This window comes from Bos indicus, chromosome 28 (genome assembly GCF_029378745.1).
Source record: "Bos indicus isolate NIAB-ARS_2022 breed Sahiwal x Tharparkar chromosome 28, NIAB-ARS_B.indTharparkar_mat_pri_1.0, whole genome shotgun sequence".
In the NCBI taxonomy this organism is placed as follows: domain Eukaryota; kingdom Metazoa; phylum Chordata; class Mammalia; order Artiodactyla; family Bovidae; genus Bos; species Bos indicus.
The window spans coordinates 6,111,734-6,132,777 of record NC_091787.1 but is presented as its reverse complement, the minus strand read 5'-3'; the positions used below and the strand labels follow the sequence as shown (position 1 = coordinate 6,132,777).

Genomic DNA, 21,044 nt, shown 5'->3' with positions numbered 1-21,044 from the left:
AACCACACAAGGTTTCCTCTGATCATCTTGTTGCTGTTTGAAAGTCCCCTTGAACAGCTGTCTTGCATATGAGACAAAGGAAGTGCTGAGAAAAATGTACACAACTTGAGAGTTGCAAGTTAAGTTTTATTTGGGGCAAAATGAGAACTGTAGCCCAGGAGACAGCATTTCAGATAGCTCTGTGAAACTACTCTAAGGGGGCGAGGCAAGGAGCTAGGATATATAGGAGTTTTGCAACAAAGGGCAGGTAGTAGAAACATCAAAATATGGTTGTTAATTAAAGAAACCAGGTAGGTCAGGTTAAGGAATTTAGTGCTTTTCTGTGTATGGGAAGATGCATGAGTCTGGGCTTATTGAAATCATTCCTTTGCTGTGAAGGCAATGGCACCCGACTCCAGTACTCCTGCCTGGAAAATCCCATGGATGGAGGAGCCTGATGGGCTGCAGTCCATGGAGTCGCTAAGAGTCGGACACAACTGAGTGACTTCACTTTCACTTTTCACTTTCATGCATTGGAGAAGGAAATGGCAACCCACTCCAGTGTTCTTGCCTGGAGAATCCCAGGGACGGCGGAGCCTGGTGGGCTGCCGTCTATGGGGTTGCACAGAGTTGAACATGACTGAAGCGACTTAGCAGCAGCAGCACCTCAGCTATCTGGGGCCAGTATTCTATGTTTTCACATCCTGATGTTCCTCAGGACTCACCATAGGGAGTGGCTACAGTCTACTGGCTGCTAGATGACAGGCATTCTTTCCTTTCTTGAGTTTCCTCAGAGCTCACCGGTGGACGCTGATGACTGTGACATCCTTTGTTTACTGATACGTGAGGAAATAGTTTCATTTCTCAAAGTATTCCGTTTCCCAGAAGGTAACAGTAGGAGGAGTAATGATCGTCGCACTGTGGCTTTGTACCTTTAACACAGGCTCTCTCACCAACTGACATGGCTGCCACTGTGGTTGTCGTCACTGATGCTTCTCTGTCTTTCGCTTTCAGCTCGGGGACCTGCTTCACAAGCTGCAGTTCGTCCTGACCTATGTGGCTCCTTGGCAGATGGCTTGGGGTTCCTCCTTTCACGTGTTCGCTCAGCTCTTTGCAATCCCTCGTATCCTTTCTGCTTCTGTTTTCACCCCCTGGCTCAGATTCACATTTCACGGATGTGAGCTTTTCATTGAACCTTGGCAATAAAAAGGTTTTAAAGTCTTTAAGATTACATTTTAATGGGGACCTGGGGAGGCACTGTGGCTTCCTTTTAGGCACTTAGCCTTAAGAGATATTTCTTAATTTGGAAGTCTTCCTGTTTCTTAATGCATATTCAGGAGTGGCTTAATTTCTTCTGATTTTTCCATTTTCCACGACCACATCTGCATTAAGATATCATGTCTTTTAAATCACCACTTAAATGATTTGGATTACTTGTGCAAAATAGTGCAAATTAATTCGATATTATTAAATGTTATAAATATTATTATTGATATATTATTTTTGATTATATAACATTATATTAAAACACAGTTTGGTTATCATATACTTGAAGAATGTCCAATGACCCAGAATTGGGCAAAAACAGAATTACTCAAATATCTTTGAAGACCAAAAAAAATATTTATGGTTTTGTTTTACAATTGTCATTAGCCAAGGATCCTAGTTGTATCATTCATAGTTTCATTTGGTTTCCTCGTCTATTTTTAAGTGTTTCCATAATGATGATTAGTTTTAATTTACTTCAAAACAATTTGACATGCTCCTACTAAAGATCATTTTGACACAGCTAAATTGTGTGTGTGTGTGTGTGTGTGTGTGTGTGTGTGTGTGTGTATGTATTTGGAGAGAGGGAGAGAGAAAAATCAAGAATATTCTTGAAGACAGAGAGAGTAAATAAAAGATTCTTAACTCAGGCCTAAAATTTGCCCTCCCTCAAAGACTTTTCTTCCCACTAAATTTATACATTTTAGTTTGTGTTTCCTGAGTTGTGGTCCAGGAACTTCCTGTATCAGAATCCTTAGAGGAGCTTATTAAATAAGCAGATTCCTGAGGTCAGCACATACCTTGAAAACCACATTAAAGGGGGAATCCTGAAATCTCCATCTTCACAAGCCTCCCTGGGATTCTCATCCACTGATGTGTGTGAAGCGCAGTCTTGGCTGGCATCTACTGTGGGTGCTGTGAGCTTGTTTTAATGGCCACATGGAGCTTTCTTCCCTGGAGGTTACATGAGGCTTCTCAAGACAATTCTTAAGGAACCCCTGGGATCTCAACTTTGAGTACAGTGGTAGAAATTTATTTGGGATATTTGTTATCCTCTGGTAGCTCAGATGGTAAAGAATCTGCCTGCAGTGAGGAAGACCTGGATTTGATCCCTGGGTCAGGAATATGCCCTGGAGAAGGGAATGGCTACCCACTTCAGTATTCTTGCCTGGAGAATCCCATGGACAGAGGAGCCTGGTGGGCTACAGTCCATGGGGCCCCCAAAAGTCAGACTACTGAGTATCTAATACACACATTTGTAAAGTGATAATGTGTTCTATATATATTTTTAAATGCTGTCCTTCTGACTCATTTGTTTTTTAAAAAAATTAATCATACCCAAAGCTGTCCTCAAAACGCACATTCTCCATATTCCTATTCTTAGACCTGCATTGATATTTGTAAAGTGTTTCATGCTTATTTGGCAGAACAAGCTCAGGAAAAATGATCGCAAAAGTGTGAGCTTGTATACCACCCCTTTATAATAACATTCATTTTCTACAGTGGCAGTCATTTTAGTTTTTCTAAACAGAGTCCTTTAAAACAAAGACAGTGAGATAAAAGAGTGAGGGGATTTTTATTTATTTCTGGTGCATGTCTTGGGTATCCTGTCTAGAATTTAAAGCCTGTTTATTAAATGAAAAAGATGAGATGGATATAAATTTGCAGCTGAGGAGTTGGACTAAGAATTTAAAACTTGAAGTAGTGTTTTCCAATTTTATCCTAAATTTGGTCTCACAGAGATCTGTAGCATTTCTTGTGGCTTCTTCTGCCTTGTTCAATGAATTTAGTAATACTAATTACTCCTTGCAGTTCTGTAGCTGAATTACACCTGTTCTGGGAGCCATAAGTTTCAATTACCTGACCTTTATGTGTGCTGAGGGGTCACACACAGGCATGTGGTACCTGGCACTTGATAATTCCTCTGAATACAAATGCATCTATCTCAGATGGAGCACGGCGGGCACTACATCTAAGTATGTTTGTGATGGGCTTCCCTGGTGGCTCAAAGGTAAAGAATCCACCTGCCAGTGTAGGAAACACGGGTTTGATCCCCAGCTGGAGAAGATCCCCTGGAGAAGGAAATGGCAACCCACTCTAGTATTCTTGCCTGGAAAATCCCATGGACAGAGGGGCCTGGTGGGCTACAGTCCATGGGGTCGCAAAGAGCCGGACATGGCTCAGTGACTAAACAACAACAGTGTTCATGATGATGGATTTGATTTTCAGACACAATCAGTCCTCATGCTTTGTTCCGAAAACTGTTCCCATCAGTGACACCCACCTGCCTCTGCTCAGGTACAGACACTTCAGTGGTCGTGGAGCCTGACCACAGCTGGTGTGATGACCTACAGGAGCTTCAGCACCTTCCTCATCACCCAAATACACCTTCCCATCCTGGATCTGTTGTAAAGGTGGTGATGGTGGTGGTTTAGTCACTAAATCATGCACAACTCTTTTATGACCCATGGTCTGTAGCCCTCCAGGCTCCTCTATCTGTGGGATTTCCCAGGCAAGAATACTGGAGCGGCTTGTCATTTCCTTCTCCAGGGGATCTTCCCAACTCAGAGATCGAACCCTGATCTCCTGCTTGGCAGGCGGATTCTTTACCACTGAGCCACCTGGGAAGCCCATTGTAAAGGTAACTATTTGCTGTTTGGAGCCCAACATCATACCAGTCAGAATATAATGAGATCATTTAAGAAACCAGATATATATGCCATCAGGATGAAGCTATCAGGTTCCTAAATGCCAGCCCTGGATCTTGACTAATTTTGAAATGTTAACGATTCTATCACTCTATTAGGAAGCTGTGGGTTCCATCCTGGCATTGAGAAGGGACTAATTTGCTCCATTTTGAAACTGAATTAACTTTCAGGCCAGCAGGTCACTGTTTAGTAAATTGCTTTTTCCAGTCCTAGCATGTTTTGTCCCTCAGTCACCTCTGTTAGCTTATGAGCTTGTAACCTCCAGGGAAGGATGAGAATGCTCACCCTTTTAATATGTGTAGAGACCATGCAAGACCATTATCTTCAAATAATTAGAGTTAGCCAGATTTGCTCTATTAAATGTGTGTATTGGAAAGACTGCTTTCTGTTTGGCATGTCATTTTGAGCTTCCAATTACGTTTTTAAGTATTAATGTTGAACATTTTCATTTTAAATGCCTGAACCTTTTTAAGGAGTCTCCATCCTTAGCAACTGAACAGCAACAACCATCTACCCCTTAGGCCCGCCTCTTGGCTCTCAACAAAGAAGGCTGCATGTTTCTCAGCACTGCCTTGGTTGTTATAGTCACGGTCCTCTGTATTTATATATATATATATATGTATATATATATATATATATTTACTGATATATATTAAAATACATATATATATTTATAAATATATATATATATATATTTACTGATGGTCCCTAAATAAAATAACCTATGAGGCCTTCTGTTCACTGCTGCCCTACTTCTGACCTACTACACTTCATTTTCTTTCCTACCAAATTTGGACTTCATAAGCTAGCAATATTTTCCTCATTTCTTAATGTCTGGATAACTGTTTCTGGTGTTTAAAAAACGGATAGCATCCTCTTTGGGGACATGTTTAGAAGCGAAAAGAATGGCAGTGCCAGCCCACCCAGCCTGCGGCCTGGCCTGGCTTCCGCTTACTTTGTCCTGGTTCTTCTAACCCCACAGGGCCCCCTGAACCTGCCAGAGTGGATGTCCCTCTCTTCTCTCCTTCCCCCGCCCCCTCCCCACAACACCCCACTTGTCAGGAATCTCCCCTGTGACCCCACTCTGCTTTTTCAGCACCTTTTCTCAGTGACATCTCCTGTGTAGTTCCTTTTACTTCTGATGATGGAGGTGTAGTAGATTGGTATGTTTTGTGGCAGAGGTATTTTTTTAAATTCTTGATTGTTGATACTTTGTTTAAAAAATTTTTTTTAATCTATATTTTGGCTGTTCTGTGTCTTTGTTTCAGTGAGTGGTCTCACTAGTTGCAACACATGGGATTAGGTGCCTGGTGGCATGTGGGATCTTAGTTCCCCAACCAGGGGTTGAACCCACGTCTGCTGCATTGCAAGGCAGATTCTTAAACACTGGAACACCAGGGAAGTCCCATGTAGTAGAGATATTTAGATCTTTCCAGTTTTCAAATTAACAAAAAACTGATTCTGCATTTGGACCTATGTCAGAATAAAGGGAACTGGACTGAAATTGTAGCACAAGCGAGACCTTTTGTTACCCAAACAGTTCAACACGATTATTAATGGCAGGTGTGCCATTTCACGCCTCAAGATGTTTGGAAATAAACAGCAAGTTGGGGGAAAAAAAGAAAAAGACATAGTTACAAATGAAGAAAAACTTTTGCATCTATGAAAATGCTCAGGAAGTGCCCATAGACAGACAAGGTTCACTCACACCTCTGTATTTATACGTAAATGGGTCTCTGAAGGCCCATATCACGAAAGCCCTGCCATTGATAACATGGGAAAGCCCTTCTGTGTTCCGGTAGGTAATGAAACACAGAGCCCTCCTATCTGTGACCAGCATGGAGGCATTTCTTACTATCCACTGGAACTTTTTAAAGATGGGCTAAAGAAATAAGACCTCCAATTGTGCAACAATGAGAAAAAGGCACATTTTCCAGGTGGGAAAATCAGCCTTAGAGGAGATCAGATTTTTTTTTTTTGGCCCTGCCCTGTAGTATGTGGACCTTAGTTTCCTGACCAGGGATCGAACCTGTGTCCCCTGTATTAAAAGTGCAGAGTCTTAACCACTGGACCATCAGAGAAGCCCCATCCTTATAAATCAGATCAGAGCTGCAGTAGAATCAAGCAGGCCCTCACCCTGAAGGACGAGGAATCACGTGCGCATGTAAAACCTGGGCAGTCTGGCTCCCCACTGACCTCTGCCGCCTCCGCTCCTCTGACTCTTCCCCTCAGGCCCCACCATCAGCCCCGAACCACAGTGATGTGACCGTGATTGACAGCTGGAGGAAGTTCCCCAGTGATGGTGGGAAACTGGGGAGGGACCAGCCCTCTACACCTCCCCTGGATTTCCAGAGGTCAATTAGTTGAGCTTAAGCCAAAAATTAGAGCCATACTTATTTTAATTTTGGACAATTACATTTCTGATCGGAGTATGTAAAGCTGAGGCATGCCAGCAAGTAGGAAACCCATACAGAGTACTAGGGAGATGACTTAGCTGGCAGCACGCTGTGACTTTATGTGTACACGTTTTTAACTTGTAAACCAGATATAAGCTGGGTTTTTTTCTTTTTTTAATTGAATTGATCTATTGGTGTTCAGTGTGTGATAAAAGACACAGATTTTTGAATAGTGGGAAAAGATTCTTTGAGGAACAGAGATGCTGTCTTCCCAGACAATGGTATTTATTTACTTTCAAAGTATAATTTAATTTTAATTATTTATAGAACTGCTTAGTACTTTAGTAAATGTGCCACAGTATGTCTGGTTCAGTTAATGTCATCTCAGGAAAAAGCACTGTTCTTTTCAAATCTTAGATATTAAATCTTTGCCATGAATTGTGCTGAGACTGCTGGGAATTTTATAAGAATCCTTTGGTTTTCGCAGTGGTGATACATGAGACCTAGCAGGATACTACTGAAAGTTTTACATTTCCAAAAATGTACCTACAGCCATCACAGGGATGCCCGTCTTTCTTTCCTTGGTGGGAAAAATGGCTTTCATATAAACTTGTTAAAATCTCAAATATTATTTAGAAAAATAACAATGAACACACTTTTTGAGCCTTAACTCAAAATTCTCAGATTCTGCCATGCTTTTCTTTCAGACGTTTGCCACATCCATCGTTTCTACTCCACTGAGCCCATTTCTTGGGAGTGTCATTTTTATCACATCGTATGTCAGGCCAGTGAAATTCTGGGAGAAAAACTACAAGTAAGATCCTAAAATCATTACTGACTTGCTTTGCTAAGACTTGAGTTCAGGATGCTCCTCGACCTTTGTCTATGAGAAGTCCAGGCATCAGGTTTTCTCCTCCTAGCGACCCCATCCTAACCCTGCACCAGACCATCCACTCAGCTTCCAGGTTCTGGGCCAAGTCTACTGATGGCAAATTTGTAGTTGGTACCAGTCTAGGTTTCACCAGTTGTGAAGGAAAATGAGTTATCACTGTCCATTCTTTTTTTTTTTTTTTTTTTAAAAAAAAGCTTTTTACTTTGTGTTGGGGTTTAGCCGATTAACAATGTGATAGTTCCAGGTGAACATGAAGGGGCCCAGCTATACATATACATGTATCCATTCTCCAGCAAACTTCCTTCCCATCCAGGCTGCCATGTAACATTGAGCAGAGTTCCCTGTTCCATGCAGTAGTTCCTTTTTGGTATCTATTTTAAATATAGCAATCACTGCCCACTCGTAACAGTTGCTCTTGACAGGTTGTCTTAGGAACCATGGTCTAGTCATTGGATCAGATTGCTTCTTGGGGGCTCATCTGCCTTCTGTGGGCCTTTGAAATATACATGTCATGCGTGTACCAGTGTGCATGCATCACAGCTCAAAGTGAGCACACCATTGTTTTTCTCAGCACCGTTGACCTTGTAGAAGATGATGCATGTGCTATTTGTACTGGTCAGTCGTAAATTTCCTCAAGCAAACAGTGATGGAGCCAGAGCTGTCTTTTTTTGTTTTTTCTCGGTTGGGCCACACGGCATGTGGGATCTTAGTTCTCTGATTAGGGATCAAACTCTTGTCTTCTGCATTGGAAGGCAGAGTGTTAACCACTGGAGCACCAGGGAAATCCCACTAGGGCCATGATTTTGTCCGACGTGGTGGGAAGTAATGGTTCTGTGAGAAACTTTCAAGAGCCATTAATGATTTGTTGGGGGAGGGCCTGAGAACAACAGCCGGAGGAGGGGGCAAGATGAGCCGGCCTGTCTCCAGCCGGGTTGTCTCCTTTGCCCTCATTTACAAGCCATACCTGGGCTTCCCATCCAAGCCCTAATCCATCTTCTGTAATGTATCTACGTTGCCCATGGCTCTGCCTGGGGGCACTAGTGGTAAAGAACCCACTTGCCAATGCAAGAGACAGAAGAGACACACGTTTGACCCCTGGGTTGGGAAAATCCCCTGGAGAAGGAAATGGCAACTCACTCCAGTATTTTGCCTGGAGAATCCCATGGACAGAGGAACCTGGCAGGCTTCCATAGGGCTGCACAGAGTGAGACACGACTGAAGCGACTTAGCACAATCACACTGCCACTTCACAATGTGCCTGCATGTGTCGCAGAGGCCAGAGTTACATCAGGAGATACATGCGGTTAGACGGTTTATGTGAATGGAATAGGATGTTATGATGAACACCCAGCACGGGCTGCCAGCCTGCCAGGGCTCACACCTCACCTTCATCATTTGATGTAGGTGACCTCACTCCTTTCTCTTCTTTTCTGTAAAATGGGGCCAAAGGAATAAGGCCTACTTCACAGCCTTGTGGGGGAATATGAGTTAATAGTCATAAAGCACTTCGAACCCAGTAACTGCCACATGGGCCTGCACTGGTGGGACTCTTCTCTGACTGCCCTGCCTGGAATTCTTGTCTCCCCCCCGCCCTGCCCGACTGTGCTAACCATCTCTGGGAGCTCACATTTAGGGGTCCTGGGGAAATCGAACCAAACTGGAGCACCCCAAGGTGAGTCAGTGCTGTGAGACCACCAGGAGGTGGGAAGGCCTCGCCTGTGTCTGGCAGATTCCACCTTCGAAAAGGTGGGCTTGTTGCTGTACAAGTGAAGCCATCTTGAAATTTACATGTAAGCAAGAGTCTCTTTTGCATTTGTCTAAATAGATGCTGGGACTTCCCAGGTAGCTCAATGGTAAAGGAATCTGCCTGCAGTACAGGAGACGAAGGACATGCGGATTCAATCCCAGGGTCAGGAAGATCCCCTGGAGAAGGAAATGGCAACCCACTCCAGTATTTGTGCCTGGAAAATCCCATGGACAGAGGAACCTGGTGGGCTACAGTCCATGGGGTGGCAAAGAATTGGACATGACTGAGTGAGTCATGCATGCAAAGAGATGCTGGGCATATTTACAGAGTCAGAAAGAAAAGAAAGTCAGCAGCACTGGCTTGTCTTTAAGCTTCTTAAGGAGAAAACAATTTGGGGGACTTTTGTGGAGCTCGGAAAATCTTCTGGAAGGTACAAATACTTGAGAATAAGAGGTGTGTCAATCTCATAGGCTTTTTAACTATTCAGGAAAGTGCATGATATTTTAAAGGTGATCTTCAGCATAAAAGATTTCTTTTTGTCTCCTGTTCTCAGATAAGTTTGAAAACCAGTTTTTGGTAGGGGGCCAGGGAAGAATTTGATAAGCAAAAGGCATCCCCTTTGAACTGGAGGGGGTGATGTTCAGTCACTAAGTTGTGTCTGATTCTTTGCAACCCCATGGACTGCAGCACACCAGGCTCCCCTGTCCTTCACTATCTCCTGGAGTTTGCTCAAATTCCTGTCTGTCCATTGAGTCAGTGATGCTATCTAACCATCTCATTCTCTACCCCCTTCTTTTTTTACCTTCAGTTTTTCCCAGCATCAGGTCTTTCCCCGTGAGACTGTTCATCACATTAGGTGGCCAAAGTAGTGGAGCTTCAGCTTCAGCATCAGTCCTTGCAGTGAATATTCAGGGTTGATTTCCTTTAGGATTGTCTGGTTTCCCATAGAAAGGGAAATGGGGAAATCTTTGTGAGATGCTTTTATTGAGGGGAGTCATCCTAACACCTGTGCAATACAAGTTATGTATTTTCTTATTTAGTTTCCTCACTTCCAAGAGTCAGCCACCCATTCAGGATGATACACTGAGATATGAATTGTAGGTTTATGCAGGTTACTTAAAAATATGGGCTGCTTGAGTGTTTCCTTATTCAGCCACACAAAGAGATGATGATGCTCAGGTTAGCACTCTGTTACATGTGGAGGCTTTGGTCGGCTGTCCTGGGATGAGAAGGGCACAGCAGGCTCTGTGGGTATGTATGAGGATGTCCTGTCTTCATTAGGTCTCTCTGAAGGAGCCAAGTTGGAGAAGACATTCAGCCCAGCTGGTGGGGGCAGGGAGAGATGCGGATGCAGAAGCCAGCCAGCTGAAAGTCTCTTGTCACCTTGTGTTAAGCCTCAGAATACAGAGCCCTGTGGTCATCTGCTTAAAAGATCGGAGATGGAGTTTGGAACAGTGAGAGTGGTGGGAACCCGGAAAGGAAATGGCAGGAAATCTCATCTAGATCCCTGCCGGCCCTCTGGAAAGCTCATTCTCTGTATCTGAAACTGTTGGTTTTTATTTCGAGCACTAATGACTTTCATTATTCTTATTTGTGAGTGTCTCTGTAGCCATTCCCATTACTTTCTTTTCAGTCTGATGCAGAGAAGCAGTTGTTAGTGTAATTGATTGTTTACTAACTGTCCCAGCTAAGAGATACTCTCCTCTCTGTGTATTAGTGAGCGCAGTCTGCCAGTGGGCACCAGGGTCGCCAGCCTCACCCTGGGGGTGTGATGAAGAGCCCTTATCGTCTCCTCGCTTGGCTCCCTCTCCCTCTCCACCTCTGCTCCCTCACTTTCCAGTCCTCTGATTTCTCTTCCAGACCTTTTAAAGCTGCCTTTGGTTTTTGCAAGACTCCAGTGAGCCCTGTACCCTAATGGAGCCAGCTTCTTTTCTTTTTTTTTTTTGCTGTGTGTGGGATCTTCAGTCCCCTACCAGGGATCAAAGCCATGGCCCCTGCATTAGAAGGGCAGAGTCCTAACCACTGGACTTCAGGGAAGTCCCCTGGGACAATTTTCATTCTCTGTGGAAACAGTAAGTAAGTCACCAGCTACCTGGTGACTCTGGCCTGTCAGTTTGCCCCAGCTTGGTCTGTCTTGAGATCTGCAGAATCTGTACCGAAACGCTGCTCCTTGCTGGGGGCCAGTGACAAACGTGCCCTCTGCCCGCCTAAGTAAGCTGCTCTCCGCTTGATTCCCCAGAAGCAGCACAGGTCACGCTGTCTCCGAAGTCTGTGCTGGCTCATTGCTGCCCGACGAGGAGAAGTCCCCCAGAGCCCCGCACTGCTAGAACTGCTCTGTGTCTGCCTCTTCCAGCCTGGCAGTCCTCCCAGCACTCGCCACAGGGCTAGTGTGGCTGAAGTTGAAATTCCATCGAGTTTTAATTAATTTAAATTTAAGTAGCTGCATGTGACCAGAGGCTACTGTATTGGACAGCACAGATACAGACCCACTTCACCCCAGTCCTTATCTTCCACAGTACTTTTTCATACATCACATATTCAGATTTTTCATTCCCAGCCCTCCCTTGGCCAGGTTCTTCTCATCCAATGCTCTTCCCTCCCACACACCTCCACTTCCACCCACACAGATTCAAAAGGCATCTCTGAATGATTCAGAGAATCATTCCACCTGTTGATGGATGAATGGAAGGTTCGGGAAGGACTTTTAGGATGAGAGGTACTGAAGCCATCACTTTTGGAAAACAAATTTGCTCTGTGGCTGTCGTAAATTGTACCAAAGATTGGTGTGACTGATGCTACTTCCAAGTTTGGACTTCTTTGTTTTCATCTTTGTGTCCCTATGTTGCATGTACAGAACAGCTCTGCTTACAGTAGGTGTTGTGTGACTATTTCTTAACTTAATGAAGTCCAACAATATTATGTAAAAGAGAAAGGAATTCATAATCTGGATTTCATTTGCCGCAACACAATGTTCGCTATTAAACTGTTCTTAACGAAGAGGGTCTTTAAAATCAGTCTTGATGAGTTCTGCCTGGTGTCTCCATTTAATTTACAGGCAGTGATGGCAAATGCACTGTAATAATAGTGCCTGATGTTTATAAATCCTCTTATGTGAGAGTACTTTTAAAGAGCTTTAGAAATACATATTGATATTATGATTTATCATCCTTCTCTTTATATATAAACAATTGCTAAATAACCAAACTTTATCATTAACATGCAGCAAATGTTTAGGCTGGAAAGCATTTGACTCATGGCCCTGGTTGTTTCATCCACTGTCTCAGTCCTAAAGGAGTTGGACTGGTCAGGAAGATTCCCTGGAGGAGGGCATGGCAACCCACTCCAGTATTCTTGCCCGGAGAATCCGATGGACTTATGAACCTGGTGGGCTACAGTCCATAGAGTCGCAGAGTCGGACATGACTAAATTGACTTAGCAGCCCTAAAGAAAGAAAAGTTCCATTCACAATGATTTGATTTTGATACATCAATATCTTCTGTTGTTCAGTCACTAAGTCATGTCCAATTCTTTTTTGACCCCGTGGACTGTAGCCTGCCAGGCTCCCTTCTCCGTGGAATTTCCCAGGGAAGGATACTGGAGTGAGTTGCCATTTCCTTCTCCAGGGGGTCTTCCTGACTCAGGGATTGAACCCACAGCTCCTGCATTGGCAAGTGGATTCTTTACCACTGAGCTACCAGGGAAGTTCCAAAAGTCTTCTATAAAATGTTAAACGCCATAGCTATGAGGGGACACATGTGACAGTCACCTGAAGGGCACATGAAAGTTCATGGTTGTTATATTTCTATTACATTGTCCAGATTCGTTTTAAAATGTTAAGTAGTTCTGGACGACATCCTTGTTAACAAGTATACTGTAAGCATGTTCATGAGACCGCTGTGCTGGCTTAAGATGGGAGTCATTCTATGTGATTGCTTCACAAAAAAAATCAGCTCTGCATTCCATGCTTTTTTTGTTGTTCAGTTACGGATGTCATGGTCTTGTCCCACCCTAAGCAGGAAGAAGATAATCAGTGTGACTTCATCTTCAGCTCTTCCTGAGACGGGGATGGTACTCAGAAAGACCTTGGTTAAAATCCCAGTCCATATGCTCCATTTGGTGTTTGATTTTAAGAAATTATTCAGCCTGTTCCATTCAGTCACTCAATCGTGTCTGACTCTTTGCAACCCCATGGACTACATCACGCCAGGCTTCCCTATCACCAACTCCCAGAGTTTGCTCAAATTCATGTCCATCGAGTTGGTGACACCATCCAACCATTTTATCTTCTGTTGTCCCCTTTTCCTCCCACCTTCAATCTTTCCCAGCATCAGGGTCTTTTCCAATCAGTCAGTTCTTCTCATCAGATGGCCAAAGTACTGGAGTTTCAGCTTCAGCATCAGTCCTTCCAATGAACACTCAGGGCTGATTTCCTTTAGGATGGACTGGTTGGATCTCCTTGCAGTCCAGGGGACTCTCAGGAGTCTTCTCCAACATCACAGTTCAAAGGCATCAGTTCTTTGGCACAAGCTTTCTTTATGGTCCATCTCTCACATCCATACATGACGACTGGAGAAACCGTAGCTTTGATTAGATGGACCTTTGTTGGCAAAGTAATGTCTCTGCTTTTTAATATTCTGTCTAGGTTGGTCATTGCTTTTCTTCCAAGGAGCAAGCATCTTTTAATTTCATGGGTGCAGTTACCATCTGCAGTGGTTTGGGAGCCCAAGAAAATAAAGTCTGCCACTGTTTCCATTGTTTCCCCATCTATTTGCCATGAAGTGATGGGACCAGATGCCACAATCTTTGTTTCTTTGAATGTTGAGTTTTAAGCTAGCTTTTTCACTCTCCTCTTCGACTTTTGTCAAGAGATTCTTTAGTTTCTCTTCACTTTCTGCTTTGAGGGTGGTGTCATCTGCATATCTGAGGTTGTTGATAGCTCTCCTGGCAGTCTTGATTCCAGCTTGTGCTTCATCCAGCCTGCCATTTCACATGATGTGCTCTGCATATAAGTTAAATAAGCAGGGTAACAATATACAGCCTTGACGTACTCCTTTCCCAGTTTGGAACCAGTCTGTTGTTCCATGTCTGGATGTAACTGTTGCTTCTTGACCTGTTTAGAGATTTCTCAGGAAATTATTAGAAGAAATGAAGTAGCCCTCATAGTCAACAAAACTCAGCCTGTGAGCCTCAGTTAACTCCTGTGTAAAATGGGATGACTGTCTCTATGTGCCTCCTAGAAGTTGTAAACAAAATTAACCCTGTACCCATTTTGCTTTCCTTCTTTGTATTTTTTAAAATTTATTGTTAATTGGAGGCTAATTGCTATACAAGGTTTTGCTGTTTTCTGTCAAACAACAACATGAATCAGCTATAAGTGTATATATATGTGTGTCCTCTCCCTCTTGACCTTGTTTTTTTAAAATTTGGCCACATTGCATGGCATTTGGGATCTTAGTTTGCTGACCAGAGATGGAATCTGGGGTCTTCTACGTTGGAACCATGGTGTCTTAACTACTGGACTGCCAGGGACGTCCCTTCTTCCTTGTATTTTTATCTGCTGTCATTTAACTTTTACTTCAGGTAAATCTAGACATGTTTTATGTTTCCTTGCAACCAACCTGAAATCATTTCTGAAATGGCAGAACACAACCATAGCAACCCACGAAAGAACACATGTGTAGACCGTGGAGCGTCATATCCGCAGCCACTGTGCTGTGAGATGCTCTGTAAATGCTGGTCCTCACCTCCAGATGCTATGGTTATTTTGAGGCTTTAGCCAGTCCTAGAGCCTGGGTTCTGTTCTCTGAGCATCAAAGCTGCCTTAATGGAAAGAGTGAGATCTCCCAAGTGCCATTCTTTTGTGGCTTATCAAACAACAGAATAGATGATCAAAATATTTCAGCTAGTCTCAGTGAGCTCTCATGGGTCTTACTTTGTTACTCCACAGCCCCTTCCTGGGTTACTGTAATATAGAAGGGAAACTAGCTGGACCTTCGGAATTACAGAATACCCCCTGTGCTGTCTACAGGGAGGGAGTCCTCTGCTACTCCTCTGGAGCAGACCTTGTATCTCACTCAGCACCCTTGTGAGCGTCGTCAGCCACAGTAGTGGGCTCTTACTGCACTAGGTCCACTCCTCGGGGCATTAGCCAAATACCCCGTACACCTGGATATACCTGCCGATCCTGAAGCACGTGCATCCTTGCTCCACCTGTGCCATCCTTTAACGGTTTGAAGGAAGCTTTCCTTCCCTTCTCAGCCCTCTGCTTCAGGCTAAACTGTCCTCTCTGTTTTTGGTGTGAGATGGTCTAGCCCTTGAACATCTCAGCTGCCTTCACCCAGATGTTTCCTGAGATTTCCCTGTCCACGCCCTCCGTAGCAGATACCTCCAGGTGTCACCTACTCAATTCACAGTAAAGGGACCTGTTACTTCCTCTAAGTCCTATGTTGTGCTCTCACTTATGCTTCTTAAAATCTTGTTGTTCATTCGCTAAGTTGTGTCTGACTCTTTGCGACCCCACGGACGTGCAGCACTCTAGGCTTCCGTCCCTCGCTGTCTCCCGAAGTTTGCTCAAACTCACGTCCATCGAGTTGGTGATGCCACCAACCATCTCCTCCTCTGTTGTCCCTTTCTCCTCCTGCCCTGAATCTTTCCCAGCATCAGGTTCTTTTCCAATGAGTCAGCTCTTCACATCAGGTGACCAAAGTATTGGAGCTTCAGCATCTTAAAATCTAAACCTCCTCAATTATTTTGCTAAAGTCTTGGGAGATCAGCCCTGGGATTTCTTTGGAGGGAATGACGCTGAAGCTGAAACTCCAGTATTTTGGCCACCTCATGCAAAGAGCTGACTCATTGGAAAAGACTCTGATGCTGGGAGGGATTGAGGGCAGGAGAAGGGGACGCCAGAGGATGAGATGGCTGGATGGCATCACTAACTCGATGGACGTGAGTCTGAGTGAACTCTGGGAGTTTGTGATGGACAGGGAGGCCTGGCGTGCTGCGATTCATGTGGTCGCAAAGAGTCGGACACGACTGAGTGACTGAACTGAACTGAACTGAACTGAAAGTATTGCCAAGCCAAGTCTTCATCAGCCCACTCTTATGTGTATATGTTTTACTGAAAGGCAGAAATTTCCATTTCCTCTATCTACTCTCGACTTCTTGGCTTCAACTCAACATTCCAATCTACACAGGTCAATGTGTCCATCGTCATTCATCACCTCCCCAGCCCCTTCACTTGTACTGCCTGCAGATGGGCTTGCCTGTCATCATCTGGGTCTTCATTCATGGTTTGTTAATGATGATGAGCTGGACAGAGTCATGGATGCCTGACGTGGTTAAAGCAGTCAAAAAAGAAACTCTTAACTTCACACTTTATTTTCTACTTTTTTCAGAATGAAGGGATTTTGCTGGATTTTCTCTTCCTAGCAAGTTGTTTTAAGGGTGGTTTGTAAGATCATCGTGCAAAGCAGTAAACATCTCAAAAGGCATTTTGTTTTTCTGTTTTAAACACTTTTTATTTTATATTGGGATGTGCTGCTGCTGCTGCTCAGTCACTTTAGTCATGTCTGACTCTTTTATGACCCCATGGAGTGTAGCCCGCCAGGCTCCTCTGTCCATGGCATTTCCCCAGAAAGAATACTGGAGTGAGTTGCCATGCCCTCCTCCAGGGGATCTTCCTAACCTAGGGATTGAACTCACATCTCTTGTGTCTCCTTCATTGCAGGCGGGTTCTTTACCGGGGCCACTGGGGAAGCCCCTGTTGGGATACAGCTGATTAACAAACAATGTTGTGATAGTTTCAAGTGAAGAGTGAAAGGACTCAGTCATACAAATACATGCATCCATTTCCCCCCAAACCCCCGCTTCCCTCCAGGCTGCTGCAGAACGCTGAGCAGAGTTCCCTGTGCTGTACAGTAGGTCCTTACTGGTTATCCATTTTAAATATAGCACTGTGTGCATGTCTGTTCCAAACTTCCTAACTGTCCCTTCCTTCTATTCACCTTCCCGGGCTCATTCTCTAAGTTCATTTTCTAAAAGTCTGCAAGTCTGTTTCTTTTTTGTAAGTTCATTTGTATCATTTAAGATTCCACATATAAGGACTATGATATTTCTCTCAAAATACATTTTTTAAGTGTAAAGCAGGAAGCTTATATGGCTTATGGGTTAATAGTAAAATGCAGCATTATAATTCAAGTCTGTGGTTCTTCCAGAAAGGGATTTACATATTTCAACTTGTAATGAAGCTACCCCACAATTTATTTGGGTGTGTTTTAAAAGGGCTTCCCACATAGCACCAGTGGTAAAGAACCTGCCTGTCAATGCAGGAAACATAAGAGGTGTGGATTTGATCCCTGGGTTGAGAAGATCCCCTGGAAGAGGACATGGCAACCCATTCCAGTACTCTTGCCTGGAGAATTCCATGGACAGAGGAGCCTGGTGGGCTACAGTCCATGGGGTTGCAGAGAGTTGAACATAATTGAAGCGACTTAGCACATATGTTTTATAAAGCCCTTGGACACAGTTGCTGAGGGGTTAAAGTCCTGAAGCTCCCTTATCAGAGGTCTTAGGGCACTAGAGCTCCTGAACGCATACCTAGGAGTGTGTTGGGCCCTGGACGCACACGTACTGAAGCAGTGGAAACAGCGAAGCAGCAGTAGCACTGATGGGAGTGGGCCTTGCCTTTCTGCATGTAGTGGCCGCCTGCTCACTTTCTCAAATATATTCATTGCTGTCCTGTCACCCACTCTGGAAGTAGGATTTCATTTTTCTCATTTCACAGATCAGAAAACTGAAAGTCAGGACAGTGAAATAAATTGCCCAAGGTCACAGAACAAGTCAGTGGCCAAGCCAAGATATGAACTCAGGTCTGGCCTTATTTCAGGCCCTGAGCATTTCCCATTATGAAATAAACTTCTCAAAATGCCTTCCACACCAAAAACAAAAAACAAAGAAACAAACAACAAGAAACCCCAAACTAAAGCCAGTGACTGCCAGTGAGAGCATTTGCTCTTGACTCGAGAGGTGCGGTCCCAAGAGCCTGTCTAGAAGGGAAGGTGGCTGCAGTCCGGGCCCGAGATCCCATGGGCCTCATTCCGGGAAGGCCTTCTCTGGGTCTCCCTTTCCTGAAAGGCCCTCTCTGGGTCCCCAAGCGAGCCCTGTGCAGCCCCTCCCGATGGGGTCAGCACCAGGTGCTGCAGAGGTCGGTGGCTGTGTCCCCGCCACCTCCACAGAAGCGGACGTTGGTCCCAAACCTCTCCTCTGCCCTCAGGCAGGCCTAGACTGACCCGAGTCAGAACACAACTTGCCCAAGTGTCTGCTTGCTCATTTGCTTCAGTTGTGTCTGACTCTTTGTGACCCCAAGGACTGCGGCCCACAAAGCCCCTCTGTCCACGAGAATGTCCAGGCAAGAATATTGGAATGGGTTGCTGTGCCCTCCTCCAGGGGATCTTCCCAACCCAAGGACTGAACCCACGTCTCCTGCAGCTCCTGCACTGCAGGCTGATTCTTTACCACTGAGCCACCGGAAAAGCCCGACTTGCCCAAGGCCACTCCTGGGATCATCCTCTGAGTGGTCTCACTGATGACTGAACCACTGGAGCCTCGCAGCTCAGGCGCTTGGAGCCCCCTCCTCAGGCTGCGTGAGAGGTGGTGAGTGGCCACCTGGCCAGATCTGGACCATCGCTGGGGGGTTCATCGTTCCCTGTTTCCGCGGGGACCTTGTGATGCTCCCGTGGCCCTGAGCTGGGTGCCTCAGTGCTCCTTCCGGAGGCCCTGATCAGGAGCTGCAGTTCTGCCTGATTCTCAGGAGCCCTGGATCCCACACAGGAAGGTGAAGGGGCGTCCTCTCGGGTACAGCCTGCTGCCTCCAGGACTGCCAGAACCAGCAATGGGAGCCTCTCCCACTGGGAGATCCAGAACCACCAATGATGTGAGGCACTGGGGCGCACTGGTTCCAGACCATGCCAGGTGGGTAGATGTGACTTCAGAGCAGGATTGAAGCCTGAGGTACCCTCATGAGTTCACCTGAGGTCCTGAATAAAAGCTCAAGCCCAGAAAGGGTTGTTGTTACTCAGTCACTCAGTCACGTCTGACTCTTTGTGACCCCAGGGACGGCAGCACACCAGGCTTCCCTGTCCCTTCATTATCTCCCAGAGTTTACTCAAACTCATGTCTGTTGAGTCAGTGATGCCATCCAACCATCTCATCCTCTGTCACCGTCTTCTCCTCCTGTCCTCAGCCTTTCACCATTTCCCAGCATCAAGGTCTTTTCCAGTGAATTGGCTCTTCACATCAGGTGGCCAAAGTATTGGAGCTGCAGCTTCAGCATCAGTCCTTCCAGTGAATATTCAGAATTGATTTCCTTTAGGATAGACTGGTTGGGTCTCCTTGCAGTCCAAGGGACTCTCAAGAGTCTTCTCCAACACCACAGTTTAAAAGCATCAATTCTTCAGGGCTCAGCCTTCTTTATGGTCCAACTCTCACATCCATACACAGCCACTGGCAAACCATAGCTTTGACTATGCGGGCCTTTGTCGGCAAAGTGATGTCTCTGCTTTTTAACATGCTGTCTGCGTTTGTCATACCTTTCCTTCCAAGGAGCATGTCCAACTCTTGTGACCCCATAGACTGTAGCCTGTCAGGCTTCTCTGTCCATGGGATTTCCCAGGCAAGAATACTGAAGTGGGTTGCTGTTTCCTTCTCCAGAGGTCCAAGGATCAAGTGTCTTCTAATTTCCCAGAAAGGGAGTCAGACTAATTAATTCAGAGGCAATTTTCTTTTTAAACAGGCAATTTGAGAAATTCCTGTCTGCAGCCTTCAGTGGCCTTAGCTCTCTGGAGTCTCCAGTAACTTGATAGGCTTGTGAAAGGAATCAGGAAACACCCTCACTTTTATTGGGAGCTAATGATAGGTCTTTGGGAATCCTCCCCCTAGAAGGGATTCAAAGTCTGATGCATATAGACATCTGGATGTTTTGAGCCATTTAGAAATGCTTGAGAGTCACTTTGAGGTTCCATACGGGTGTCTGTTGATAAAGGAGGCGTGTTTTGGGATTAGCACGGTTTAAGCCATGTCTGAGGAGGCAGTGCATTCTGGGACTTACAAGGATAGGCAGGGTGGGAAACTGGACTAAGTCTCAAACTTTCCGAAAGTGATAGAAGTGAAGATAAGCCAGCAATAAACATTCTCAGTTTTGTATAATGAACTGGAGGTGTCAAGACAGACTGAAGAGCCAAAGGAGCTCAGAGTTTAGTATCAGTAAACCTCAGCCAGGTTCCTGGGGATACATGAGCTGAGTCTGCGGACGTGTATCCTGACTCATGTTTCATTTCATTTTAGTAGAACCTAGTTCTGCATAAATACTGTCCTGGACTTCAGGCCACAGGTAAGCAAGAAACAGATGAGCGAGTGAAACTGTGGCCAAAAAGACAATAGAAAAACAAGGTGTGAAACCCAGAGTCCTGGAGATGGATTGTTTCTGCCTGGCCTGAGTGAGCTCTGGGACTTTGGGGTGTGCCAAGCCTGCAGGAGAGGAGAATCCTATTTCCCACTGGACTTGGTGGTGTAGAATGAAAGGTTAATGCTTCTGGCAGCCTTTTTGTCCCCATGAGGTGTGAACTGACCTGAAAACACAGCAAACAGGCAGGGCTGAGGGACGTGAAGAATGATTCCTGATGACACCATCCACTCTAGCCCCTGAGTCCAGCTGGGCTCCATTGACCTTTCAGCTATGTGAGTCAATGCGTTTCAGATTTTTCTTAAGCCGTTTCCAGTTGGGTTTCCTATCACCTGAAATCTAAACACTCATAATAAAAGCAAGTAATAACTTTAATCAAAAGGATCTTTCCCTCACCATTTTATTTAGGGGAATGACAGCACAAAGGTAAAATCTTTAGCACTATAAGTCTGTGAGTCTAGTCTACAATTGCAGGGAAGGGTGGACTGGCAGAAAGGAGTCTGAGCCTTCTCCGCTCTCTGGCTGATACATCCTGTGTCTTATCAGAACTTCCACATCTCTGCCTTGCATTTTCTCAACTGGAATCCCACTATCTGTG

General features: G+C 45.0%; 1 protein-coding gene and 1 non-coding gene across 3 annotated transcripts in view; one reads left to right on the top strand and one right to left on the bottom strand.

Moving 5' to 3' along the window:
* The window catches only part of PCNX2 (pecanex 2), a 311,392-nt gene that overhangs the window by 201,731 nt on the left and 88,617 nt on the right, over positions 1–21,044 (top strand). For both annotated transcript variants that reach the window (XM_070781873.1, XM_070781874.1), the window contains 2 exons: positions 994–1,102; positions 7,034–7,163. In XM_070781873.1, the coding sequence (XP_070637974.1) occupies positions 994–1,102; positions 7,034–7,163 (239 nt within the window). The remainder of the gene's footprint in view (positions 1–993; positions 1,103–7,033; positions 7,164–21,044) is intronic.
* On the bottom strand, positions 5,962–6,035 carry TRNAK-UUU (transfer RNA lysine (anticodon UUU)). The gene has a single exon. It is a non-coding gene; the product is annotated as a tRNA-Lys (tRNA).